The sequence below is a fragment of the Talpa occidentalis genome, unplaced genomic scaffold (genome assembly GCF_014898055.3).
Source record: "Talpa occidentalis isolate TD23 unplaced genomic scaffold, MPIMG_talOcc4v2.1 talOcc4.3, whole genome shotgun sequence".
NCBI classification, from domain to species: Eukaryota; Metazoa; Chordata; class Mammalia; order Eulipotyphla; family Talpidae; genus Talpa; species Talpa occidentalis.
In genome coordinates this window covers 34,049,198-34,076,896 of record NW_023603184.1, presented here as the reverse complement: position 1 = coordinate 34,076,896, position 27,699 = coordinate 34,049,198, and the positions used below count along the sequence as shown (strand labels likewise).

The 27,699-nt window shown below is 40.7% G+C and overlaps 3 protein-coding genes across 18 annotated transcripts in view; 2 read left to right on the top strand and 1 right to left on the bottom strand.

The window, feature by feature from the left end:
- The window catches only part of NLRP14 (NLR family pyrin domain containing 14), a 28,633-nt gene extending 15,217 nt beyond the window's left edge, over nt 1-13,416 (top strand). Inside the window, exons 6-12 of one of the 3 annotated variants that reach the window (XM_037522762.1) lie at nt 686-853; nt 5,392-5,562; nt 5,907-6,077; nt 7,438-7,608; nt 9,926-10,096; nt 11,628-11,798; nt 12,535-13,416. In XM_037522762.1, the coding sequence (XP_037378659.1) occupies nt 686-853; nt 5,392-5,562; nt 5,907-6,077; nt 7,438-7,608; nt 9,926-10,096; nt 11,628-11,798; nt 12,535-12,667 (1,156 nt within the window). In that variant the 3' untranslated portion in view covers nt 12,668-13,416. Of the gene's footprint in view, nt 1-685; nt 854-5,268; nt 5,326-5,391; nt 5,563-5,906; nt 6,078-7,437; nt 7,609-9,925; nt 10,097-11,627; nt 11,799-12,534 lie in introns of all 3 variants that reach the window. The other 2 variants (XM_037522763.1, XM_054699405.1) reach the window with 2 other exon arrangements.
- ZNF214 (zinc finger protein 214) overlaps nt 1-21,329 on the bottom strand; it is a 53,012-nt gene extending 31,683 nt beyond the window's left edge. Inside the window, exon 1 of the mRNA XM_054699406.1 lies at nt 21,282-21,329. The gene's annotated coding sequence lies outside the window, so the exon portion shown is untranslated. The remainder of the gene's footprint in view (nt 1-21,281) is intronic.
- Nucleotides 20,445-27,699, top strand: part of RBMXL2 (RBMX like 2) — a 183,541-nt gene continuing 176,286 nt past the window's right edge. For 10 of the 14 annotated variants that reach the window (XM_054699411.1, XM_054699416.1, XM_054699410.1 and 7 more), the window contains exon 1: nt 20,445-24,481. In XM_054699411.1, the coding sequence (XP_054555386.1) occupies nt 20,556-21,734 (1,179 nt within the window). In that variant the 5' untranslated portion in view covers nt 20,445-20,555 and the 3' untranslated portion in view covers nt 21,735-24,481. Of the gene's footprint in view, nt 24,482-24,989; nt 25,080-26,438; nt 26,505-27,699 lie in introns of all 14 variants that reach the window. The other 4 variants (XM_054699418.1, XM_054699415.1, XM_054699420.1 and 1 more) reach the window with 3 other exon arrangements.

Below are 27,699 nucleotides of genomic sequence, written 5' to 3'. Positions count from 1 at the left end.
ATAGAACCCGCACTGCAGAGGCTGCAGACAGCTTCACAGTGCGGCGCTGAACCACCTGCGCCACCAGGGAGGCAGCCCCAGTAATTTTTAAAAAGATTTATTTTATTTATGCATACAAGAACTGGGGTGTAGGCCAGAGGTTCAGGGATGGGAGTGAGAGGATTCACCAGAGACAGAATGGGGAGCAGAACAGAAGGATCTACTGAAATATACTGCTGAGGGGAGCAGCAGGCGAGACAGGAGAGGTCTGCTGTACCATGTAGGTTAGCTCCCTGGCTGTCCCAGGATAGAACTCTTGCTGCATTGGCTGGGAATAGCTTGATAATGCTGAGACTTTAATTCCTGCACCACTAGGGAGGTCTCACCCCAGAAATTTTTAGTAGTCATTTCTGGGAGTTCAAAAACACCTTCTTAGATTTTTTTCCTGATGTTATTACCTTCTTCCTCCAAGGTCAAATAATTCAGAGTATCAGTTGTCAGAATAGACATCTGTGTTGTAACCCAGTTTTCCAACATCCTGAAACTGGGACTTATGACCTGACCTAGAATATGAGAAACCCAGAGTAAGATAAGAGATGGCAGGAATATTGAGATAATATAGAAAAGCTGGATTTGAAAAGAAAGGGTACTGTAACTAGGGACTGAGATGGTTTTGTAATCCCTTTTGCATATTTTTCTTCCTAAGGTTGAGATTTCTTTTTTTCCCTGATGGTTGTCAGCATATCTCCCATTCTTTGATTCACAACCAGAATCTCAAGCACCTTGACCTGAAAGGGAGCAATATAGGTGACAATGGAGTAAAGTCATTATGTGAAGCCTTGAAACACCTACACTGCAAACTCCAGAATCTGAGGTAAGTTTTTGTTGTTTATTATCATTGAGACTTTTGTCTGTCCTGTACACTTCACATCCTGGACTTGCTGTTCCTAGGGCTAGCTTAAATATATTTCCATGGTGTGGAATCAGGGATCAGTAGCTCAGGCTGATTACTTGGAGTACTAACTCTTCACATCACCCTGTTAAAGAGCAGTATAGTAACTGTCAGCTGTCAAGTTGCTTGCTCTCTATTACTCAGTGTTGATTGTAATGGTGCACCTGATTTTTGTGTGTGTACGAAAATGAGAGACAATTAGCAATCCTACTTGTTAACACATTGTGTGATAGGTCTCAAGAAGGATCTTATTTTCCAGTGAAGTTATTTAATTCCATATCTGGCAAAACAACCAGAAAATCATTATATGTTTTACACACTTAGAAGTTTTTTGATCTCTGGATACAGTTGAGGGGACAGACTGAACCTTGATATATGAAGTACCAAGGTCGGTCTTTATTTGTGAAAAACTAACTATAATCAATGTGTGAAATAATACTTTTTTTTTTTTTTTTTTTGCAGTAGACTGATGAATTCTGTTAGCATTTGAAATTTTTTTAAAGTCTCACTGGTCTGGAATCTCAGTGAGAAGTAGGTAATTGATTGCTCTGTCTAAGAGTAAAACATTTGTAGCAAAAGCCTGTTCAATGGTGTGAAAGATGTTTTCTTGCAGTGGGAGTAAGCCTTGGGTCCAAGACAAATGCCTTTATACTCGACTAATCCGCAGAACTTGATATGATCACTTCATCAGTTGAGGTCTGAATTATATCTTTATCTTCCACTGGTAATCCTTGATGTAGACACAGTTACTAGGCTTTCAAATAGGAAACCATCTGTGTGGGTCAACTAGTAGGTCATCTGTCTCTGCACTGAGCGAATGTTTGGGCAGCATCAGCTTTGTTATAACTACATTATTACAGGACTGGAGGTGGGTGGTCAATGGGGGGTACTTGGTAAGTTTCTATACTAACATTTCACATGGGAAAAATTCTAGTTTTATGATTGCTTTAAACTTCATGCTATAGGAGTTATAAACAGTTAGCTTTCATGTTACTCTGGTTTGGGTATTGATCACGTTGACCTTAACATATCAGAATTACATTTTGATGATTTGCTCCGCCTACTGATGGTAGATGATGTGGGCAGTGAAAGTGTTAATAAATGGGTCTTTGCCAGTCTGCTTCACAAGATATCTCCAATTATTGTAGAAGCTTTTCAAATTTAGAAATTAAGTATTTTAGAAAGCTTTAAAGTTGCTGAGTCACTCAAATCAGCACTTGTACATGTGTGTCTTGGACAGGTACACAAAATCACTAACTTTTGTGTGACTATTTCATGGTAATAGTTACTAAAGATTTATCCCAAGAAGAAGAGAAAAATCTACCCTATTTGTCTTGATAAGTTTTTCCACACTGTGTGCCTGATTATAAGGTAGCTCTTTAAAATATGTTGAGCAAATATGGGGGGGGGGGACACCTTGGGCATTCTGGTAGTGCCTAATTGTGCCCAGAATTCTTTTAGTTCGTTATACTGTGTTGCTGAGGGTTGCTCTGTTGCTGGGGGTTACGAGTGAGGTGAGGGAGCTATCATTGGTTCTATAAAGTAACCACCTGAAAAAGACTGTCAAACAGTATGAATGGAAAACACTCTATATGTCTTTAATAGCTTTGAAATAGAAAAACAATATTCCAGAAGGGGATCACTGAAATAGTTGCTAGACAGACTGATTAGTTGATAAAGAGAAAAGCACCTGAGAAGGACAGCTATCCACAGCCTTCGCAGTGTTATTACCCAGAATAAAACATTTTCTACCAGGTAGATAGTGCATGCACCATTAGAAATATTTCCTTTTGAAGGAGTGAGGAGCCCTTGTGGTTTATTACAATTGTTTACAGTTGTGAAGTGCTCAGAAATATAATGAGCTGTCATGTATATAAACAGACTTTGAAACCAGAAGTTTGCCATCTACATAGATGACCCAGCAGGCAGAAACTTGAGCTGAGGAACAAATTGCCAGTCTTCTGTTTGCTAATATGAAACTGGCTTTTTTTTATTCATCAACCTTAATAACTCTTGACATGTGTATATGCGGCTGCATAATCTTACCAAACAAGGTTTAAGTCAAGTATCCTAACTTTTTACAGATAAATTATATGGAATCTAAGATAAAACACTAATTTTGTTATTTTCATTTGAATAGTATAAAGAAATGTTGACAAATTGTGTTGTAAGGATGTCATTTATTTTCTACTTTGAAGTTAAATTTCTTTAGAAAATCTATGCCAGTGACGAATTTTTAAAATATGACTCCAAGTTTCCAAAAGCAGTAAGTTTAAAATATATTTAAGATAAATGTTATATTTAAGTTAATACTAGGTATAGTGTAACAACTGTTAATAACTAAGAATAGTATGAAGTGTAATAGTATAATAGTATGAAACCTCAAAATGTGACCCAGGTAATAGAGTATTTTCAATCTTGTCTGACTCCAAAATTTGAGATTCCAATTTATACAGGGGTTGGTTGTTTATGTATATGCCCAGATTTATACTTACAGTTGACCTGTGAACAATGTGGGGGTTGGTTGGGAGCACTATCCTTTCCTGCCCCTGCCCAAGCTGAAAACCATGCATGCTTTTGGCTTCCCAAAATGCATAGCCTGCTGTCGACCTGAAGCTTATTGATAATATAAACAGCTGATTAACACTTATTTTGACTGCTCTATGTATCATATGGTATTCCTGCAATAAAGTAAGCTAGAGAAAAAATATTAAGAATCATAAGGAAGATTCATTTACAGTGTTGTGCTGGGCCTGTGGATCCTATGAGTTTATATTGTTAAGAAAAGTGGAACCTCATGGTTCAAACCTGTCTTGTTCAGGGGTCAACTTGTATGTCCTTTCAAATATTAACATAAGTAATAATTGACCTACAAGAGCACTGCAAGACATTGAGGAAATTCTTTCATATCTTTCTCTGGCCTAATGGCTTTAGCTAGGACTTCCATGTCTTGTACCAGATTTTAGAGGAAAAGCTTTTCACCATAGAGAATGATATTAGCTATGAGCTTGTCATGTCTGGAGACCTTATTTTATATCTCCTGAGTCAGAGAGGGACATGGGAGGGGACAACTGCTGGTGTGGAATTTCTGGGGCTAGGAGAGGGTCTGGTTCGTGTTGTGACACCACTGATGTCCCTCCTCTCTGGAGTTCCAGACCTAAAACTGCAGTCTGTGGGATACCAGTGCATTTCATAAGGTCAGTGCCAGTCCCAGAAGGTAGAGTTCAGTGTTTGCACTAGAGGGAGGAATGCATCATCCAGCAGAGTGTCCTTGTTTTTTTTCACCTGGCCTGCATGGAGCACTGCATTTCCTCTGCACCTGTTTCCCCTCATCAAGGGTGTGTACCTCCTCACCATTCCTTTCTCCTCCCCAGGGCTGCTGGCTGAGCGGCAGAGCTTCATTTTGTATTGTAGCTTCCACGCAATATTCTCTGTTCACCTCTTGTTCAAAGAAGCATGAATTTCCTCTGTGCCCTCTTGTTGTCTGTGCTGGTCACCCAGGAGTGTTCTAGTTTCTCTCCAAACCCCGACTCCATGGGTACAGTGTTGCCCTGATTAATCTAGATAGTTCTCTTGGGAGTGAACCAAGGAACCTCCTTGGGGCTGTTTCCCGACCCTGGTTTGCAAAGCATAGCCACATTTCAGGGTCTCATAAGATGAGAAAACTGGAAATCAGATACTGGCTTCTTTTGCAGTTGGAAAATTTGGCCCATTTTTACCTTACTTTTGCATGAAAATACCTTTTAATTTTCTGGCAACCGTTTTTCCCTGCTCAAAAATGATTTCTTTAAATTGGAATTTTAAAATGGTTTCCTCTCCCCCACTGCCCCATAACATCTAATAGTCAATGATTGTAGCTGTTTCTGTGTCTTAAGACTAAAAATATGGACAGTACATGCTGCCCTCTGTTGCTTTATGTTTTAGCAACCACTTTAGTCTTCTTTCTGATATGCTTCTGTTTGGGCTCTTAAGGACTTGGTTCCTCAGAAAACAGGGGTGCCTGGGTTCTTCAGAAAACATAGCTTGACCTGAATAAATGAGCCTTTGGGGGACAGCTGTGGGAGTCACAACTTTTGCTCCTAATTTCCTGCCTATCTCTCTTCTGTTTCAGAAGTCAAAGATGACAAGGATAAAGCCATCCTTCAATCCGCTTATTTTCTATGTTGTAGTTAGAGGAAATTTCAACCAAGTTAAAAAAAGGTTACCATTTAAAAATATTTTTGAATGTTTTCATACATATTTTCATAGGGAATTGGAGAGATGGAGATGGAAAAACAAGGTAAGGGGAGTTACCTCTCAGAGTCTTGTGCTTTAGGTAAATAACTCTTTTTATGTAGGGGAACTGGATTTTCAGAACGGGCCCCAAAGACTGGCAGACCACACCCTCTGACTGGGTAAGTGGTGGTTCTAATTCTTCTCTGAGGAATTGTCATCTCTATTTCACTGTGTTATTTTTCCAGCCTGGAATCCTGTGACCTAACTGCAGTTAGTTGGCTAAGTATCTCTAAGGCCCTCATCAGAAGCCAGAGCCTGAGATATCTGAATCTGTCCACCAATAATTTATTAGATGATGGAGTGAAGCTGTTATGCGAGGCCTTAAGTCGTCCAGAGTGTTACCTAGAGAGACTGTCGTGAGTCTTGTTTTTCTCCCCCGCAAAGTCATTTTGTTCCCTCTTACATAGTTTAATTATGATCTGAATGGGACACTGTGTGGGGCTTGATGAACTCCAGTTATTTTCTTTCTTACTTGTCTAATTTTCATTCTTTTCCAGGCTTCTCTCCCCCCCCCCAGCTTTTTGTTTTATCATGTCCTATACATAGCTGCTGTGGAATTTGTAATTTAAATAGATTTGATGAAGTTGATTTTATAATAGAGGTTATAGGGGTTGTAAGTCCCAGCTGGCTTCCCTATGAAGGAGAGAAGTGTGAACTTTGGGAATTCATTGATCCCTTCCCATCTGTATTTCTCCTTCAGCTTAAGAAGCTGTGGCCTCACAGCAGTTGGTTGTGAGGATCTTTCTTTAGCTCTCATCAGCAATGAAAGACTAACACATTTATGCTTGTCGGAAAATGTCTTGGGAGATGATGGAGTGAAGCTTATGAGTGATGCCTTGAAACGCCCACAGTGCATTCTCCAGAGCCTTGTGTAAGTGTCTGCTAGTTTTCATCCTTCAGTATGTATGCATTTCAAAATATATTTTAAATGGGAAAATATTATAAATAATTTTTAACCCTTGCTTTTTCTCCACTGTTAATGATAAGGTGATGAAGATATGGATATTCCTAATTGCCATTTATTGTGTCCTTAGTCTCTGCTGGGCCCTGTGTTAAATGTGTTTAATCTGTGCAAAAGTACCTGTTGGGATCAAATTAGTCACCTGAATTCTAGGTGCCTCATCGTACAGGGGAGGAATGTGAGGCTTAGGAAGATTACATATTTTGCCTAATTGCTCATAAGAAACTGGTGGATTCAGGACTAGTAGCAACCTACCCAATTCTGTATTGTGACTCAGGACAGGTAACTGTACATAAATACCATTAAACAGAGATACAGCATTCCCTTGTGTGACTGGATCTCAGTGTGAGTATTCTGTTCATGTTGTTAGATAATTTCCTAGACCCAAAATTGATGAACCAAAGATATTTTATCAGATATGTTTTAATTGCCTTCTGGATAGGTTGTTTGTATTCTTTCAACAGTCTCTCGGCTTGCATTTTTGTACACTAAGTATCTACAATCCTTTTGACCAATATTAGTTAAAAATAACTTTAAAAAGTATTTGATTTGAGCACTTTTCAGATGTTTTTGTCCTTTGATAATATAGAAATTGACTTTTCATAGGCTCAATTTTCTTCTGGATATTATATATTATTAATATCATATATATTATTCTATGTCATAAAATACCTAGCATGGTTCTGTATTTTTAATTTTGTGGTCATTTTTAAACTATAGAAGTTTAAAATTTTTTTGATGTTGCGGTAGTTTCTACTGTATAACTGCTAGTTTTCTCATAATTGAAACTACCTTTTTTTAAAAAAAAAATCCATTTATGTTACCTTTTCACACCATTTATGATTTAATTCTTTAAATTGAAGTGTGCAGTTGTTCCAAATTATTTTTTTATAAAAATTGAACTTCCCCCCATAGATAAGACCTATTGCCCCAGAACCATTTAGCATTGGAAATGCCAATTTTATGTACAAAAAGTACTTATTAAGATTATTTCTACTCTGCTTTGCTCTGTGTAGCCACTTTGGCGGTAGAACACTATATTTTACATACAATGTGTAGGAGTTAGCATTTAAAGAAAATTTCTGGAGAACACAAATCCACTTTCTAGCCCAATTTGGTGCAAATCTGTTTGCCAAGTAAGACAGCCAATGAGACAATGAGGAAAGATTTCTGACTTGAGAGGGAGCAAGTAGATTATGGCTCGTAACTTGAAACCTTTTCAAAGGTAGAAATCTCTGGGGAGTAAAGCAGTGATTCTGTCTCTCCTCAGGCTGAGGGACTGCCATCTCACTTCCCTTAGCTGTGAGTCTCTCTCAGTCTCCCTTCTACGCAACAAGAGTATGATGCATCTGGACCTGGGGTCAAATTTGCTACAGGACGACGGAGTAAAGCTTCTGTGTGATATCTTTCAGCATCGATGCTGTAATCTTCAGGACCTGGAGTAGGTTTTCTGTCACTAATTTTTGTGTAGCTTCAACTACAGGTTGTCTAAGCGTAGGGGAAGATTGGAAAGAAAGCCTGAGAGCTCAGGAACTGTCTGAGAAAGTTCTTTTGCTTCCCTTTCTTTGATTCTGCCTGAGAGAAGCTGAGGCAGTCTGTTCATCAGATTTATTGTAAGTAATTACTACAGTCCTCATAATTACTTTCCCTCAGGTAAGGAGGGCTAGGCATCAGACTGAACAGAGCAGCCATTTTATTTTTATCTTGAATGGCCTCCGAGCCATGAAACTGCCACTGTCCTCTACTAGTTTCCTTCTTAAATTCAGGCTTATAATTAGGTCAACTTTAAAGACATTGGGAAGGGAATTTATTTTTTTTTAATTGAGGTGACATTGGCTTTTCAACACTGTACATGATTTAGAGGCATAAGATCACACCCATCAAGTGCATGTCTGCGCATCAAACCCACCATCAAGGTTCCATAGTCCATTGTGTCCCCTCCCCACATTGCTCTTCCTGGAAGGTGAATTGTTAAAAATACTCTACAATTCAGTCATTCTTAAACTACAATCATTTTTATTCCCATTATGTTCTATTACTCTGTAAGTTTACATATATATGTAGTATATATGTAATTGTGATGACCATATAGACATGGCTTTGTGGTTTCCTTCTTACATGGTAGTATTTTAGAAACAAATTTGAATTTTTACATAAGTCATTGATCATTTCAATGGCTGCATGATACTTAATATTTCATTATGCAAAAATTGTGGCTGGAAGTAAAACAGAAGAGTCACTTAATCTTAGCTGTTTTTCCCACTAGGGGCTGGTTGTCTGGGTGAGTCATTGAGAGTGTAGCCCTAGCATTGTTTTTTAGAACAAGATCATTAGTAAACCCAGAGGTCTCTGACTTGACTGGACTAATTCATGATAACTAGATTTCCAAATGAATTTAATAGTTGACTGTCACCTCTGTAAACACTAAGGTGATTGAACACTCAGGTCCAATAAGCACCTGTACTTCTTTAGGAAAGCATGTATAATATGTGTTCCCAAGCAATACTTGAAGTTTCCTGGATCATTATTATTGATCTGGATGACAAAGTTTTATATAATGGGAATTTTCATTAAATCCAATGCCTTCATTTTCAATGACAGAGGTATAATTTCTGTGTAAACTTACACACTGAAGGTGTTCACTTAGCTCACTTTCTTAGTATTGCTCTAAACACATAGACAAATTTATACTTTCTTAGCTACCTTGATAGTCTTTATTTAGGCCATGCAAATTCCCTCAACCAGTATTTACAAGCTTGAGAGATGCTGAAGAAATTAAAGGTTAGTGCTAAGGTGATGCTCTTGTCCTCAAGTAATGCTGATGACAGGGAAATAAAATAATAAAACCAACCCTATTATGTTCCATAGTTGTTGAAATGTTATGGCAAAACTCAAGGAGAAAAGACTGTGACACAGGAGACTGAGTTACTTTAGACTTGAAAAATAAAGAGGATTTTGTTATGTGGCTTAGTGAACAGGGTGCAGTTGGATTGTGAATGCTTTTGGATGCCCTACAGAGGCCTGAAAGAAATATCTTTTTATATGTAGCTTTCTTCTTTGAAGATAACAATTTGAGATAGATTCCGGAGAAGCATTTTTTATTTCAAAAATATATTACAAATTGAGGGCCTCCCCGGTGGCGCAGCGGTTGAGCGCTGGGTTGCAAAGCTGCCCGCGGCCTCTGCGGCGCCGGTTTGATGCCTGGCTGCTCCCCGGCCACAGGAGGAGGATCCCACATGGCGCGCAGACCTCTCCTGCCGCCCGCTGCTCCCCTCAGCAGTGTACTTCGGTCCTTCTGCCTGCTCTGCTCCCCGCTCTGGCTCTGGTGAATTCTCTCACCCTCCCGTGCTTCTGACTGTACCCAGTGCATGTATAAACAAACAAACAAATAAATAAAAACATGCCTCTATAAAAAAAAATTAAAATATATTACAAATTAAAAGCATAGAGATCTTTGGGGTCCTTGGGAAATATACCCATTTTTTTTAGTATTGTTAATCAGTGTTTATTCTGGGATTTGGGAAGTTTGGTAGATAACCTGTTTGTGGGAGAAAGTAATTTTATCCACTGTTTATGTCAGCTCATTAAGAAATTCCATCTGTTTTCACTGGTAATGTTGGACCTTCCTATGAGTGTCCTGGATTGCAGATAGAAAAGAATGTCATAAAAGAGGTTCAAATACCTAGATATCTCTCCTAGGAATACACTAACCAAGTCCCACCACTGAGGGTCTCATTTCCTTTTTGTATTTCCTTCAGGTTGACGAACTGTTGTCTCACTAGTGCATGTTGTCTTGATCTGGCCTCTGCTATTTTGAACAACCCAAACCTGTGTAGCCTGGAACTTGGGAATAATTGTTTGCAGGATGATGGAGTGAAAATTCTGACTGAGGCTTTGAGCCATCCAAACTGTAATATTGAGAGGCTTGGGTGAGTTCAGTCTTCCATTAGGAAAATGATACCTATTTGGTGGATATTATAAACTATAAGAAGTTTAGTATATGAATTTCATTATATAAATTTTGTGTATGGGGCTAAATGTAAGTCATTCTCAGAAATGAGAATCTGAAATTTAAATGCATGGATCCCTGGATTATATGTTCTTAGTGTAGAAGCCATATTTTACAGTTCTTTCTGTCTCCCACCTCCTTAGTATCTTGGACAGAGTATACATTAAGTAATGGTACTTGATTTAGGTCTTCCACATTCTATCATCCTTCAGCTACTCCATCTGCTCTTGAATTAATTTTTCTTATTAAGTGGAAGATTTTAGCATTCACCCTCTATCTGAAAAAATGTTATCAATGCTCAAGGAGTGTGTAATCTACACAGTGAAAGACACCATCGTTAAAACAGAAACCTCTACTGAATGAAAGGAAATATTTGCACATCATATATAGAACAAGGGACTACTATCCAAGATCTACAAAGAACTCATACAACTCAATAAAAAGAAAATAACCTCCTCCCCCTAAAAAAAAAAAAAAAAAAAAAAGGTTCAGAAGGGGCCTCCCTGGTGGTGCAAGGGTTAAGCACTGCACTATGAAGCAGTCCACAGCCTGTGCAGCACAAGTTTGATACCCGACCAGCCAGGGAGCAACCCACATGGCGCAGCAGACCTCTCCTGTCTCTCCCGCTGCTCCCCTCAGCAGTGTATTTCAGTCAGTCTGCCTGTTCTGCTCCCCACTCTGTCTCTGGTGAATCCTCTCACCCTCCTGCACATCTGGCCTGTTCTTGTATAAATAAATCTTAAGAAAAAAAAAAAAAAGATGCAACCTATAAAGCTTGCCACAGCCTCTGCAGCACAAGTTCAATCCCCGGCCAGGGAGCAACCCACATGGTGCTGCAGACCTCTCCTGACTCGCCTGCTGCTCCCCTCAGCAGTGTATTTTGGTCAATCTGCCTGTTCTGTTCCCCACTCTGTCTCTGGTGAATTCCTCTTACCCCCCACGCCTCTGGCCTGTACCCCAGTTGTTATATACATACATAAATAAATCTTTTTAAAAAAAAAAAGAAATATGCCATAGAAATGTGGGTAGCCTTGTAAAAGATACTAGTTTTTGGCATATGCATTTTCACTTGTGTAAGTGGCATGGTGCTAAAGGACTCATATTTTGCTTTATAAAGACTCCCAGATACCTAAAGTTTACTTGTGTTGCTATATTTTTAATGATCTTTTAAGATTCAACTACTTCATAGTTTTCCTTAGTGTGTTCCCGTATTTATTTATTCCCTGGCCTATGTTACGAATTGTAATTTATGATATAAGAAGTGATACATTCAGCCTATAAATACCTACTGATAATGAATACTGTAAGTACTTAGATTTCTTGGAGTTATACTAGTTGTGCACAGTATTTAAGTTTCTGGAGATGCCCTACACCCCCAGCTTACATATTTTGTGTGCTTGTTCCCTGTCATGGGATAAAGTTAACTTTTCTTCATTCTCTCTTTCCTGCAGGTTAGAATTTTGTGGTTTGACATCTCTCTCTTGTCAGAATCTCGCCTCTACTCTAAGCAGCAACCAGAGACTGGTAAGAATAAACCTGACAAAGAATACCTTAGGGTGTGAAGGAATTATGAAACTATGTGAAGTCTTGAAGTCTCCTGACTGTAAACTACAGGTTCTAGGGTAAGTCTTCATTGGCTTATTTCAGGGATAGTTTCCTGAAAGAGGGATTTGGGAAGACACTCCTTTGTTCTAGACCTTGATTGTCGATCGTTAGGCATTTTCTAGGTCCCTGTTTGTCTCCCATTTATGACTTTTGAGAAACATAATATAGTATAGTGATTAAGAGAAAGAACTCTAGATCTAGACTCCCTGAGTTTGGATTCTGGCCTTGCCACATACCACATGCATGCTTGATCTTGTGCTGGTCCCCAATTTCTCTGTGTTTTGGTTTCCTTGTCTGTAAATGGGTGCAATGATGATACCCTAAGGTTATTGTGAGATTTGGGCCACCAGTATTTAGAACTGTGCCTAGCACATAATATTGGGTTGTCAGAAAAGTCATAACATATTTTTTTCTGTTTTTTAGGCAAAAATGCATGATGGCCTTTCTGACAACCCAATAATTAGCATGTGTTAGGTGTGTTCATCATTTGCAGTACTAGTTTGATTGAATAGAAAAATATACTTGCAGAATCCTTTTAAATTTTAATCTCTCTCCCTGTATTCACTTTTCCCTCAACTGCTGTGCCTCCTTCAGCAGTTCCCTCCATTTCCTTTTCCTCTCCCCAGCCATGTTAAATTCTACTTTTTAGCAGTGTTTCCCACCCCACCCATGACTTGGAAATAAACTCTTCAGAGATAGTAAAGGGTTGTGGGAAAGCTGAGTGCAAGAAGAGCTGTTACCTTGTTTTCTCAGGTTGTGCAAAGAGGAATTTGATGCAAAAGCCCAGAAGCTGCTGGAAAATGTGCGAGTCAGTAACCCATACCTCATCATTAAGCAGAATTGTAACGATCATAATGAAGATGGTTCCTGGTGGCAGCATTTCTGACTTGAAGAAGCTGATATTACTTTTAGAAAGTGAAATGAAAGCTGCAAGGTGATTGGACCTGGGGCTCCCTGGTATATTGCATTTGATGTGTTAGATGTAAGTTGAGAGGCTAAAATAAAATGTAGAATATAAATCTCTAACAAGCATAACATGATGTTTTTAACTGAATTCAGAACCTAAGAATTCAGATGTGAGATGCTTAGAAGTGAGACTGGAGGCGGGGCCAGGGGACACTGTTAAGGCACCATGTGTTCCTTTCTCTCCATTCCCACTGCCATGACAGATCACAGCCTCCCCATTCCTGGCACAATCTAGCAATTGCTTCTCCGTGTGTGGTCTTGGGACTGATAATGTCAAAAATCACTTGGGTGTTTCTTGAAATGCAGAATCCTGATTCCCATGCCAGATCTGCTGAATCAGGTCATCTGGATGAGGATCCTAGGAACTGGCCTTTTTAGCAATTTCCAGGCAATTCTTATATACATTAATATTTGAGAATCACAAGTCTTGCTAGAAAATGGAGTCCACTTGTGCAATGAATATTTTCTCTAGCCTATTGTGAAGATATATAGAAATGCAGTTTTGGGGGTTAGAGCTAAAGTGGTGTTCTTCCATTTGGCAGAAATATGGCATGATAAAATTATCTGTGAAGGACTTCTGGTTATGTATTGCTATATTTTGATTTTTCTCCAAGATTCCTGACTCACAACTTCCAAAACTCTTGGGATCTCCTAAGTAATAAAAACAGTTGGAGCATCTTTTGTTGTATTTCTTTTTCTTTCTTTCTTTTTTTTTTTTTTTTTGGCCCTCAGTTTATGAAATTACTTCAGAACCATAAAGGTGAAAATAGGCATTTTGTTACTCATAACAAGTCCCTTTCAACCACAACTGACTTTGTTAATGAGGTAACATTTGGAAATCCCCTAATGATTGGGGGTGGGGGAAGTCTGGTAGCCAGGGAACCAACCCTAAATTGGGGGTTGGAACTTTCACTCACATCCCCTGTCCTGGGAGAGAAGACTGTATATATATATATATATATATATATATATATATATATATATTTTAAAGATTTATTTATTTATACAAGCACTGGGTACAGTCAGAAGCACAGGAGGGTGAGAGAATTCACCAGAGCCAGAGCGGGGAACAGAACAGGCAGAGTGGCGAAATACACTGCTGAGGGGAGCAGCGGGCAGCAGGAGAGGTCTGTTGAGCCATGTGGGACCCTCGCCGGTGGCCGGAGATTGAACCGGCGCTGCAGAAGCTGCCGGCAGCTTCACAGCCCAGCGCTCAACCACTGCACCACCAGCGGAGACCCGAGAAGACTGTATATTGAATCAATCACAGATGGCTAAAGATTTAATCAGCTATGACTATGTGACTATGTGATGAACTGCCATAAAAACCTAAAAGGAGGGATTTAAGAGCTTCCAGGACCATGAGTCAGAAGGTATCCAGCTGCAGGGCCAGGACAGAAATACTGCTGTTCAGGTACTTTGCCCTGTGTATTTCTTCATCTGGCTGTTCATTTGTGCTTTTTAACATAATTTGTAATAAGCTGGTAACCTAATAAATTGGTTTCCTGAGTTCTGTGAGCCACTGTAGCCAATTAATGGACCCCAATCAGGGGATTTTAGGAACTTTGATTTATAAATAGCTGGTCAGTCAGAAGCTCAGATTAGTAACCTGGTCTTGTAATTGGCATTTGAATGGGTGCAGTCTTGTGCTACTGGGTCCTTAACCTCTGGGATCTGATGCTATCTCTAGGTAGATAGTAAATTGAGTAAATTTGTGGGATACCCAGTCAGTGTTTGAGATTTCAGTTAATTGGTGGCATGTGAAGAAAACACATCATACCTTCTATTGTCAATGTCTTTTTAGAATAAAAGAAAATTAAAAGACTAAATTAGATTGCAAAGTCTAATTTCTAGTCTTCTTAATACAACTTATTTTAGGTGAACATTTCCTGTCTGGTCTCCTTATTTTTCTCTATTCCTTATCGTTCACACCACTTTCAAAGTAGTTTTTAAAAAACAACTATATTCAAGTGGAGTCAGAATCACAGGTAATGGCCTTGGATTGTGATTCACATCTGAAGTATGTGTGTTTGGGGCAGGGCTGGGGGCTGGGGCGAGTGATGCTATCTCCAAGTGTAATGTCAGAATTGAGTCAAATTATAGGACACTCAGCTGATGTTGCAAAATTGCTTATGTATGGAAAACTGTTTACACATTTGGTGACCAGAAGTGTGAGAAGTAGTGTTGTATTATTGTGAGGGTATAATATGTAATGCAAATGAAAACAAGAATTTCTATTTACAGTATAGTATACATTCACATTGTTGTGAAATCAATCTTCAGAAGTGTTTTCATTTTGCAAAATTGAAACTATACTCATTAAACAACTCCCTGTTCCCTCCGTATTCTGGCAACCACCATTGTACTTTGTCTGAATCTGACCATAGTCAGCCCCTCATTTATCCTAACAATAGCATACCAAAAGACTTCTTTATAATGTTCTCTTTAATGCACATATATTATTTCAGTGAATGATAACAAGTGTCCACTTTGGGGGAAATGGATTTCTGTCAATATATAGATATGTAGTTTCATAAATTGTGACAAGTAGTTTCAGATTGTGATTTAGGCTTATCATGAGTAGCAAAATTGCCAGAGTCAGCAAAGATCTAGAAACTGGAAAAGATGAAAGTGATTGAGGTTTCTAAATGCTGTCCAGGGTCCTGACCCTCTGTTCCTGAATAACAAGTTTGAAGCAGCCTGTTTCCCTGGCATGTCCACTCTCAGACCAACACTCCATGCCGAAATCTGAGGGTGCTTGATTGGTTCAGGGACACAGATGATCAGGGAGAGAATGAGCTGGATTGACTGGCACCAGCTGACCTAGGGGCATGTGATGTGGCTGCCCCACAATGACAGGCAGGGTTGTTGGTGCCCAGACCTAGCCTATAGTGAGGCTGGCAAAAGCTGAGCCCTGATCACTGCTTTGGCTTCCTGGGATGCTGGGCTTATTTTGTCCCTTTATACTGTACTGTCATACAGAATCACCAGAATTAAGGTACTTCAAAACAGCCAACTAGAAACACAGGACACTCACCTAGGAATAGCATCTAGGAACTGTGTTTGGATGCTGAGGCTGGGATTATTCCAAAAGCCCCTGAAGATATAGTGCATTACCAAGCTCTGGGAGTCAGCAGTTTTCCTGTAATAAGATGACTTATTTCACTGAGTTGCTAGAAAGTTGGAAAAGTAATACAGATATTCCCTGGAGGGAAGGATAACTTTGTTTTCACTCATTCATGAGAGCCCACAATATGCAAGACACTGTGTCCTGGGCTTGAAATGGAACACTATTATCCTCAGGTTTTTATAATTCTTCCAAAAATGGGGAAATAGAGCAGACTTTTCAAGGCTTTTAACATTAAAGGACTAGCAAAAGGTTCTATTGTTGTATCAAGACCTTTGTTATAAATCCATAATGTCAATTTTATTCATTTCTTAATAACCATCTGATGCTTTCTGTCTTGCTGGGAGATGTCTCTTGATTTTTCCCTTTGACATTCCCCATTTTATTGTTACTTAATTTAATTTTTAATTAGACCTGTATGATCAGTGATAGGGAGCTGATACAACAAATTCTTTAAGGCTTTTCAGGTTGTTTGATTTTGTAGCATGGGTACTCACACAAAAGGGACCCCTTCATAGCACTGATAGTGACTTGGGGAACTGGCATATATTTGGCAGGTGCTATCTTGATTATTATAAAGCCACTCCCATGTGACTTGTAAACATACACAGCACCTCAGCTGCTCCATGTGGGGTATTCCACTGTGATTTAGCTAGATTAGTACCCCTTTTTAGAATAAACAGACTTGATAGTATTACCCAATGCGCCGGGCTAGCTGTTTCTTGAGAATAATCAGTTGAATGTCTGGATCATGTATATCCATCTGTGACTGTTCAGTAGTGAGCTGTGGGTTTGTATTAATCAAACAGCATTCAAAATCAAAGATAATAACCGTAAATCAGTTACTCTCTGAACTGTGAATTGGACCCATCTGAACCCTGTGCAAAGAGACTTGACTGAAATTTAGTCTGGCTTCCACCGGCACAAGGTGAGTCCCTGAAGGTGATCCCAGCTCCTGTGCTGAGTCTTTAAGAAAGCACAATGCTGCCTATTGTATGTTGTTCCAGCCCGTGTTCCCAAAACATTTTCAGAAATTTTCCACTTTTTGTCTGTATTTTTTCCAATAGCCTCATGCCCCTGAGGTCATTTTTCTGTTCCTATTTTTTATTTGCCTATTTCTCTCTTTTGTTCTCTCTCTATTCTTCCTTTTGAAGCCCAAGTCAAATAAAAAAGAACAGAATACAGCTATAGTCAATATATGGATGACTCTCGAAGACACCATACTGAGTGAAATAAGCCAGAGACAGAGAAATTTATCTTATATGACTGATTTATAAAATAAAATGAAAAAATAATTTCAGAGGGCTAAATTTTAGAACTGAAAATAGGCTACCATAAGAAATATTTTTGCTTGATGATAATTTGTACAAATTTTCAGTCACTATAAGTTTTAATGTTTCCTTTTAAGAGATAGGCTATGTTTAGAAGTTCTTTGGCATTTTCTTGTATTTATTTTAGTTAGCTATATTTGCAGCTATCCCAGATCACCTCTTACTGACACATTTTCAGTGATTGTGCAAGACATGTCGCTGTTTTGCTACTCTCTACATCAACTTGGTCATCTTTTCTCAGTCCTTGCAACTTATCCTCTTTTCTTTGAAGTTTCTGTCTACTTAAAGTTAAAAAAAAAAAAACACAAAACAAAACCCAAAAATACAAATTTCATTGAGAATCATGGCTTATTATATCGAGGAAAAAATCTTAAAATACAAGGGTGATTTAGTGATAACCTTTAAAGTAAATTTTAAGAAATGATTCCATTCATATAAAGTTGAAAAAGCAAAACTTTATGATTGCTAAGTAGGAAAAATGGTTCACTCTAGGAGGAAGTGAAAGGGGCAAAAGGGAAAGTTTGGGGGTGTTGGAAATGTTATAGACTTTGATATAGGTTGTGGTTACATGATGTTTGATTATGTAAACATTGGTCAAGAAAATAAATTAAGGTTTTATAAGTAAACTCATAAACTTAGATTTTATAAGTTAGCCTTTAATAAAAAACAAAGGTAGTCACTCATCGAAATAGATGGCATAACTACTTCTATATAATTCAAGGAAAAACAAAGACAACTCATTTGATACAAGAAGAGGCAAGAAAAATAGGGAAAAGAGGTAGGAAGGATATAGTTAATAGTACACAATAAGTTGACAGACACCTGAAAAATATTGAGCTATGTAAATATCAGACAAAACAAATTTAAAAAATGTTGACTAATGAGGATTTTACTATAAAGAGACCCACCAGAAATAGCAGCTTTCAATTTTTATACATCTATCAGTATAATCTTAAATTATGTGAAGCAAAAATGGACAGATAAAGAACAATTAACAAATCCACAATAAATAGGAAAATTTAAAAATAGTCTTCAATGATTGACAATTCTATCAAATAAAAATGGGACAAGGGAGATTGAACTTCACAAAATAAGAAAAGATTTCCAATCTGTAGAGTTTATATCAATATATTCTTCTCAATCATATACAGACCATTATTACATTATACTCAGAAATGTAAAAATTCTAAATAAAATTTGAGTAGACAAAATTCATCAATTCAAACTATTATATTTAAAGACAAATACATCCCCAATAGGTTGAACTTAGAAATACCCTAGTGATTTGGGCCTCCCCGGTGGTGCAGCGGTTGTGCGAGCGCTGGGTTGCGAAGCTGCCCGCCGCCTCTGAGGCGCCGGTTCGATCCCCGGCTGCTCCCCGGCCACTGGAGGAGGGTCCCGCATGGCACGCAGACCCCTCCTGCCGCCCGCTACTCCCCTCAGCAGTGTACTTCGGTCCTTCTGCCTGCTCTGCTCCCTGCTCTGGCTCTGGTGAATTCTCTCACCCACACTTCTGACTGTACCCAGTGCTTATATAAATAAATAAATAAATCTTAAAAAAAAAATCCCTTAAATAATAATAAAAAAAGAAATACCCTAGTGATTTAATAATAAAAATCTATTACTGCAATCTATTATAGGAATTGAGGTGATGGTTTAACTTTAACTCCTATTCACAGGTGCTTTAAAATTCTCTTTTTTTTAGTTTAGGATATGACCTATATTGAGCTTACTCACCACAGTGGAAATAATGTCTGTACAAAACCAAATGTTCGTTACTTTATGTGCATCATAATTAATATCCAAGCAGTTTTTAAAAACAGGCAACTCAATCAAAACCTACCACTTCAGCATCAATAGCTGCTTTGAATCACAGTACAAAAAGTCTTAAAATTTTAGTGTCCCCACTAAAGTAAAAAAAATCACAAAAATGCCTGCTCCCTTGACCTCTTTCAACATTATGAAGCTATTGCAATAAATCAATGTACCCCACACTTGTACATCTATATGTAGATTCACGCAGCTGGACTTCTCATGGCTGGTCAGTTAACTTTCTACCATTTGTAGCCTTTGAAAATTTATGCCACTTCTTGAAAAACAGCCTCCCAACAATATAGTTTCAAAAAGTGGTTTTGGACATTACAATCTCAAGCAAAAATACTTTCACCAGTTTACAGGCATACTTATTGTATTCTGAGGTTATTGTAAAGAACACATTAGAGCTGTGTAATTTGTTTGAATGGACCCAAAATGTTTTATTTTGCAGAGGTGTGCCTCCTCTTTCAGAAGAGACCAAGGCTGTGTTCAGCGACACTTGATCACGAGTGTCCCAATGTTCTCATGTTTGCCTTTGGCCTAAGGGTGCCATTCTGGGCAATACCTTTATTTTTTTTAAGAGATTGATTTATTTATGCAGACAACAGCTGAGGTGTAAGCTAGAGGTGCAGGCGGTGAGAGGATTCACCAGAGACAAAGCGGGGAACAGAACAGGCAGATCTATTGAAATACACTGCTGAGGGGAGCAGCAGGCCAGACAGGCGAGGTCTGCTCCATGTGGGCTGCTCCCTAGCCGGGATCGAACTGGTGCTGCAGAAGCTGCGGATTGCTTCGTAGTGCGGTGCTGAACCCCTTGTGCCACCCAGGGAGCCTGGGCAATACCTTTAAATGGGAGTTTCAATTCCCTATAACCACGAGCACTTTGAACGCCGAAAAATGGGAGTTGGGGTTGTGGGTGGGCGAGCGATGGTGATGCCTCCAAAGAATTCTTTTCTTCCTAGCCCACCAGCCGGCCCGTCACCATCAAGTCTTCTCTTCCCCTTTGGCCAGGGCAAAGAAAAAAATCGTATTCTTAAAAAAAAACCCCAAACTCCATTTTTAAACTTTTAAATTATTATTATTTCGTTTTCGATTTCTTTTTCTTCTGAGAAGTTTGGGTCACTTTTAGGACTGGGACGCATAATTCTTCTCGTGAAGAGTAAGGGGGGGATTTTCCTTTTTAACCTAACGGCTTTTTACTTTGCGGGGTCGCTTCACGGGTGAAGGAACGGCCCCCACGCCAGCGCCAGCTTGACCACGTCGCAGCTCCGAGCCCAGAAGCGAAGCCGCACTCGGTCGCCCTCCCTGACGACGGGCCGCCCCGGGCCCCCCAGCCAATCAGAAGCAGCAGGGGCCGCCGGACCGCGGCGGCGGACCCCGACGCAAGGGGCACACGCCCGAGCGTTCCGCCTGCGCAGCGACGACGCGCAGCGCGACCAGTAGGCGCCGCCCTCGCCCTCGGAGAACATACTCGAAGGCGGCGACCGGTGCCATCGTCCGAATCGCTCCGCCACAGACCCGCTCGACCTCTCGCCATGGTGGAAGCCGATCGCCCCGGGAAGCTGTTCATCGGGGGGCTCAACCCCGAAACCGACGAGAAGGCCCTGGAGGTGGCGTTTGGCAAGTATGGCCGCATCTCCGAGGTGCTGCTCATGAAAGATCGAGAAACCAGCAAGTCCAGGGGCTTCGCGTTCGTCACCTTCGAAAGCCCCGCCGACGCCAAGGCCGCCGCCAAAGACATGAACGGCAAGTCCCTGGATGGTAAGGCCATCAAGGTGGCGCAGGCCACCAAGCCGGCGTTCGAGAGCGGCCGACGGGGCCCGCTGCCGCCGCGCAGCAGCCGCGGCCGCCCGAGGGGCCTGCGGGGAACGCGCGGCGGCGGCCCGCGGCGACCCCCTTCCCGGGGCGGGCCCTCGGACGACGGCGGCTACGCGGGCGACTTCGACCCGCGGCCCTCCAGGGCCCCGCTGCCCATGAAGCGCGGGCCGCCGCCGCGCCGCGCCGGGCCGCCGCCCAAGAGGGCCGCGCCGTCGGGCCCGGCTCGCAGCGGCAGCGGCGGGATGCGCGGGCGGGCCCCGGCCCCGCGCGGGCGAGACGGCTACGCGGGCCCGCCGCGCCGGGAGCCGCCGCCCCCGCGCCGGGACCCCTACCTGGGCCCCCGGGAGGAGGGCTACTCGCCGCGGGAGAGCTACTCGAGCCGCGACTACCCGAGCGTCCGCGACCCGCGGGATTTCGCGCCCTCGCCGCGCGAGTACACCTACCGCGACTACGGCCACTCCAGCGCCCGCGACGACTGCCCGTCGAGAGGCTACGGCGACAGAGACGGCTACGGCGGGCGCGACCGCGACTACGCGGACCACCCCAGCGGAGGCTCCTACCGAGACCCCTTCGAGAGCTACGGGGACCCGCGCAGCGCCGCCCCGGCGCGGGGGCCGCCGCCATCTTACGGCGGGGGGGGCCGCTACGACGAGTACCGCGGCTGCTCGCCCGACGCCTACGGAGGAGGCCGCGACAGTTACGCCGGCGGCCGGAGCGACCGCTACTCGCGGGGCCGCGAGCGGGTAGGCAGGGCCGACCGCGGGCTCCCCGCGTCCGTGGAGAGGGGGTGCCCGCCCCCTCGTGATTCTTACAGCCGGTCGGGCCGCTGGGTGCCCAGGGGCGGAGGCCGCCCTGGAAGCCGCTCGGAGAGAGGGGGAGGCCGGAGCAGATACTAAGCAGGAGCAGACTTGGGACCCGATGCGTTTGCGAAGAAAGCAGGCGGGAAGAGCCAGTTTATTATGGTAACCACCCAAGGACTACTGCAAGAAGAGTTATTTTCACCTTTTAAGAATTTCTTGTTAACGTCCTCTCCGTCGTTTTTTTTTTTTTTTTTCCTGTGCTTTTGAGAGGAAAAAGTTAAACCTCGTTTTAAGTTCGTTTTGGAATTGTTAACATTTCTTTCAACAAGCTCATGTTAAAAGTCTGACTTGAATCTGCGTACTAGTCTTGTTCTATTTCCAAGTAGACGTTCTCCTAAAGGCTTCCTTCCTTCTCAATTTCTGTGATAAATGAGGCAAACATCTTTTACAAATATCTGCCCACTTACAGTGGAAAAGTGGATCATTCTGTCCATTCAAACCAATTAGATTTCATGGGGGAGAGGGGGAGGAATTGGTGTATGCTACTCCTAAGAATTCAGGTGTCTTTCAAACTGAATCTCAGTGTTCCCGGTGTTTACCAAAAAAAAAAAAAAAAAAAAAAAAAAGAACACCAGCAACATCAGAAACCACTTAGCTCATATGCTTATGTAAAGAAAGTTCTAATAACTCTGTAAATCTAAAAAAAAGCAAATGGATAATGGTGATCATGTTTTGCTTTTTTGCCTTTTCTTTGAGAATCTGCAGAATCTTCTATCCCCTTGATCCCAAAAGTACCATTCATAAATTTCATAAATGTTGAACAAGGATGGAATACTAAATTAAAGATTTGGCCAACCAACCACAGAGCTGGAAAAAACAAACACAAAACAATAGAGTTTATGTTCACCAACAAATTATTAAGAAACAAGTAGAAAATACACCATTGGTGGATTTTGGGGATTTTTAATGGCTTCCATTGCTAACTCCAAGCTGCTTGAGCTTGGCCCTAGAGCCAGCAGATGGCTCCTCTGGAGAGAATTGGGCTGCTTCTCCCTCTCGGGCTTCAGGAATCAAATATCAGCAGCATCAGAGCTCAGAGGCTCAGAGAATCCCTGAGAAAGCTTGGCATTTCAACATCTGAGGATCTCTACCTGTTATGAGGGACCTTGGTGTTTCTATCCACAAAAGGCAAGGGAATGGGTTGACTATTCCACAGTCTTAAGGTGGGGAAAAGACTTGTGTAGACAAAGAGAAACTGTCACATTGCCCTCAGGAGGGAGATCACAGTTTACTTTTTCACCTAAAGTTCAGGGCCAGGAAACATGCAGTACCTGTGGAGTTCCTTCATTTACTAGAGAGTAAGGTAATTAATTGTACGGTCAAGGGATTTTAGCAACCACAGAAGGATCAGGTTAAAGTATTAGGACCCATGTTCAGTGTAATTGCTGGAGGAAAGATGAACACCTGAAAGAGATTTGATTGTAACACACATACATAACTTAAAAACATGAATTTTCAACAAAATAATAAAAGGTCAATTACAGGCTGCAATTGTGACCCAGAAGAGCAAATGCAGGAAATAGCCAAAAAACAAAACAAAACAAAATCCAGGACTCAATCTAGTAAAAACATGTAAGATCTTTATGGAAAAATTGTTAATTTTATCAAAGAACATAAAAGACGACTAAGTAAATGGAGATTCATATATCACGGTTGGTAAGACTTTGTAACTATTCTCAACCTCACAAAATTAATTTGGAAAATCAGATGAAGTTACAACATTTTTCTCACACAGCTCCCCTCCCCTCTTTCCCAGTAACACCATTTATTTGTGTTGCTCAGCGGTGGAATACTAAATATAAGATTTGACTAACTACAAAACTGAAAAAAAAAAAAAAAGCTTCATATCACGGTCAACAAATTATTTTTAAAAATGTAAAAAAAAAATAAAAAGACACTAATGGGAGTATTAGCTAATCCTAAAGCTTATAATGGTGGAATAAAGGACAAGAGGAGCCAAAGCAATTCTGAAAAATGGTAATTAGGAAGGACTCCCCTGCCAGGTATCAAGACTTACTACAAAATTCTGGTAACTTAAGTGGTGTGGCTATCAACAGACCAACACACAACAGACCAACACAACAGACCAAAATAGTCTAGAAATCAGGCCCACTTGTGGGTGAAACATGAGCTATGACAGAGATAGCTTTAAGTCATTGTGAAAGGATGGACCTTTAAGTGACTATGTGCAAAAAGATAAAATGAGATGGTTCCCTAACTCAGCATACACAAAAAATACATTCTAGATGGAGATATAAATGTGAAGAGGAAGTTTTTTAAACACTTAGAAGAAATAAAGAAGAACTGTATCACACTGGGGTAGAGACGCAGACCTAAAAGGAAAATTTGCCATCTCCCACATCATGATTAAAGTATTTTTTATGATAAAAGATTGTTAGTAAAGTGAAATATCAAACTATAGATTGGAAGAATGAGTTGAAGTAACTTCCAAAAGAATGCTTAAAAATCAATTAGAAAATAGTGGGCACAAGAACTCTATCTTTCTGATAGATGTATAAATTGACACAATCCTATTGGAAATAATTCAGGTCATGCCTAGAAAAGTTGGAGGGTGCATACCTTATGCCCAGAAATCCCACTGCAAGGAGAGGACCTAGAGACACTTGCACATGTACATAAGGAAATATAAACAGATTGGTCTTTACAGCACTGTTTGAATATTAAAGTAGAAACGGCCTACCTGGAGTGGATCAACCGAGGTTTCTTTGAAGTTCAATGTAGAAGCTAACGTGAATCAACCAGAACTGCATGTATCAACACGGGTAAATATAAAACTCTTTGGTGTGAAAGGCAAGTTGTGTAAATATAGGTGTAATAAGAAGAAAGGTATGGTTAGAGCAAAACATGAAAAGGGAGAATGTTCAGAGTGAGGAGGAATGAAAGATGGTTGGGTTGAGAAATGGGATTAAGCTAAAGCTAATGTTTAAAAGAGAGGACTTTTAAGCAAAAATGAACATTAGTATCTTAACTTTCTGAGGTCTATACATCTCATTCTATAATATTGAAATATTTTATAATACAAATTGTAATATAAAAATAGAACTCCAGCTGGGAAATAGTTTATTTGTAGAAAAATAGCAAGCGAGCTAGTGAGTTGAGAACTCTTGCTTGTATTTGCTTTCATGATAGAAATGCCACATAAGGTATTTTACAGGACTTGACCCACCTGGGAGTAATTTAAGGAAAAGAGTGTTTCACGTGTTTGCTATCTTGAGTACACCTCCAGCTAATACTGAGACCCCATCCCCACATTGCCTCTGTCCAAAACAGGACTCCAGCATCATCCAGACTGTCTTATGTGGCAACTGACTGCATGATTGAATATTTCCCCACCAACCTGAAATGCAGCCTCAGGCTAAGGTGGGTCCTGGGGCTCTCTTAACAGCTGGAGGTAGACTCCTACTACAGGGCTAGTGGCTCCCCCTTCCCCTAGCCTCAAGCCAGGTAAGAAGAGGAAGGTTTTCTCTCTCTATTCCTTCTGCTTGGGACCTTTTCTAACATTTCTCAGCCTTCAGATATGTGGGGTTCTTGCCACCTCACTTTTACCTTAAAGGTGGTATGATTTTCCTTATCAGAAATTTGCTTTTGGGGTTCAGTTACTGTGTTCTGCTGTTTGGATCATTTTCAAGAATTCACCTAGCAGGATCAGACGGTTGCTTTTGCTGTGCACACATAGAATCTAACATGGAATCTATTGTTAGTGGGGATTCCTTTCAGAACCAGTACTGTTTGTAGTGACATTTCTGAAGTGAATTTCTCTTACAGTGTAGCACATCCAAGAACTCTATAATATTCTGAGTCTAAATGTATTATGAGGGACATTGAAAATGAGAATCAAATAACCATAGAGGAACTCCAGGGCAATGATGATTCTATGGAATGCATTCCACTATTTTTTTTTTAAAGATTTTTTTTTTATTTACACAAGAGCCGGGGTACAGGCCAGATGCGTGGGAGGGTGAGAGGATTTACCAGAGACAGCAGGAACAGAACAGGCAGAGTGACTTAAATACACTGCTGAGGGGAGCAGTGGGCAAGGCAGGAGAGGTCTGCTCACCACGTGAGTTGCTCTGAGGCCAGTGGGGATCGAATTGGCACTGCAAAGGCTGCGGGCAGCTTCACAGTGCTACGCTCAACCACTTGCGCCACCAGGGAGGCCCTCCACTATTTTATTAAAATTTTGAGAAGAATGAAAAATGTCAGAATCTATTAGGAAATTTTTGGAAAAACTTTTAGGCAAAATTAGTGGCGTTTCCCCATGGGGTTTGGAGGCTGCTTGTTATTGTAGAAAGGACATCTTTTGGTCATATCTATGAGTTCTCATTTTGCTATTTATGTGACTTTTATTAAAAATTTTGGCCCTTTAGTTTTGTCATGGGCAAATGATGATGATATAATCTCATCAAATTTTTAAAAGTTTAAAATAAGATAATTCATGGAAAGCACAGGCCACACAGCCTGGAAAGGCAGTGAGAGTTTATTTTAAAGTGATAGGACCACAACTATTTTATACAGAACACAGCACAAAATTTTCCCCAGAAATTATTTCCATTGACCAGTAAAATTGCTTATGTATTAGAAATTCTCAAAAAAGATCAACTGGCGAATTACCGTATTCAAGCTATATTCACCCATGCAGCCTGACATCTTGGAGATATACTTGATTCTTTTTAGCCCCCATTTACTTTTGCTGTCTCTGCTTTCTCTACTTTTTGACAGCTTGGGTGACCAAAGACTTCTACCAGTGGGCTCAGAGACCCATTCTGCATCAATTTTTGAAGTGAGGTAAATAGATTTTATTATCAAGACCTTCATTCTTTCAAATCTTACAGAGTTTAGAAGTTACGATTCTCTGGTGTAATCAATTTACCCCTTAAATAAAGTACCTGGTACAGTGCCTGGATTTAAAAAAATGTGATAGTTATTGTTATTACTTAACAATTGACCTAGGGCCTGGTGCACCTAGAAAACTCCCTGAGTTGCAATAGAGTTTAGTGATGTAGAATAAGTAGTATGGAATCTGCTAGCCTGAATTCAAATTCTAATCCAGTCATGTGTGATGTTGGTCAGATTTCTTAATCACTCTGCTTTGATTGTCCACCTATAAAATATAGACAAGAATGCTCATCTTACGAGGTTGTCCATCTGTTTACTCATTATACCATACCCAATGTTTAATGAATATTTTTTCAGTACCCATTCTATGTCAAATACTGTGCTAATGTGCCAACAAGGCAAACAGCGCAGTAGCACATATACTTGGGTGTTGAATTTATGTTCATTAATAGTCAGACACACATTAGCATTTGGCGGCCTCCCAGATGCAATCTAGGGAATGCAGAGATCTATCAGGATTGAGGGTCAGCATGGGGGAAACAACTCCTACATTGGACTGTGGGGCTTTTGAGTTGTATCATATAGGAAGTACCAGCCATTACTTTGGAATAATTAGGAGTAAAATAGCAAAGTGTCATAGACACTTAGCTCCAACCCACTTGCTGTTCAGTGCTTATGGTTGGAATTTGCAGGAATTAGGCCTTGATAATAAAGTCTCTCTTCCTTCAGACTGGTTAAAAATGGGACACAGACTACTCATGTAGGTGTTTGGTCAGCCCAGCTGTCAGAGGTGAAGAATACAAGGCAGCAGAATACAAGTGGGAGTTGCAAAGTAGGGTTACTATGAGTAACACCTAAGGTGTGGAAGGGCTGGTGTCAGAGTCTTGCAGTTGAAATCACGTGGCAGACTAGAGACAGGATTTGCCACGTCAGCATCCATGACTGAGGAGCAATACCCTTTTCTAATGTCACAACTCTAGACTGATTGTGGCCCAAGCTGTGCAGCTGAAAAAAAATTGTTGTCTTAAAAACTGGGCTTTAAACAGTTTCGTCTGAGTTTTGCATAAGGCCAGTCTTACCTGGGAGGCCAGTATGCTGAGGATTAGTTTTGGACAATTTAATCCTTATCTCTTAGGTAAGAAAT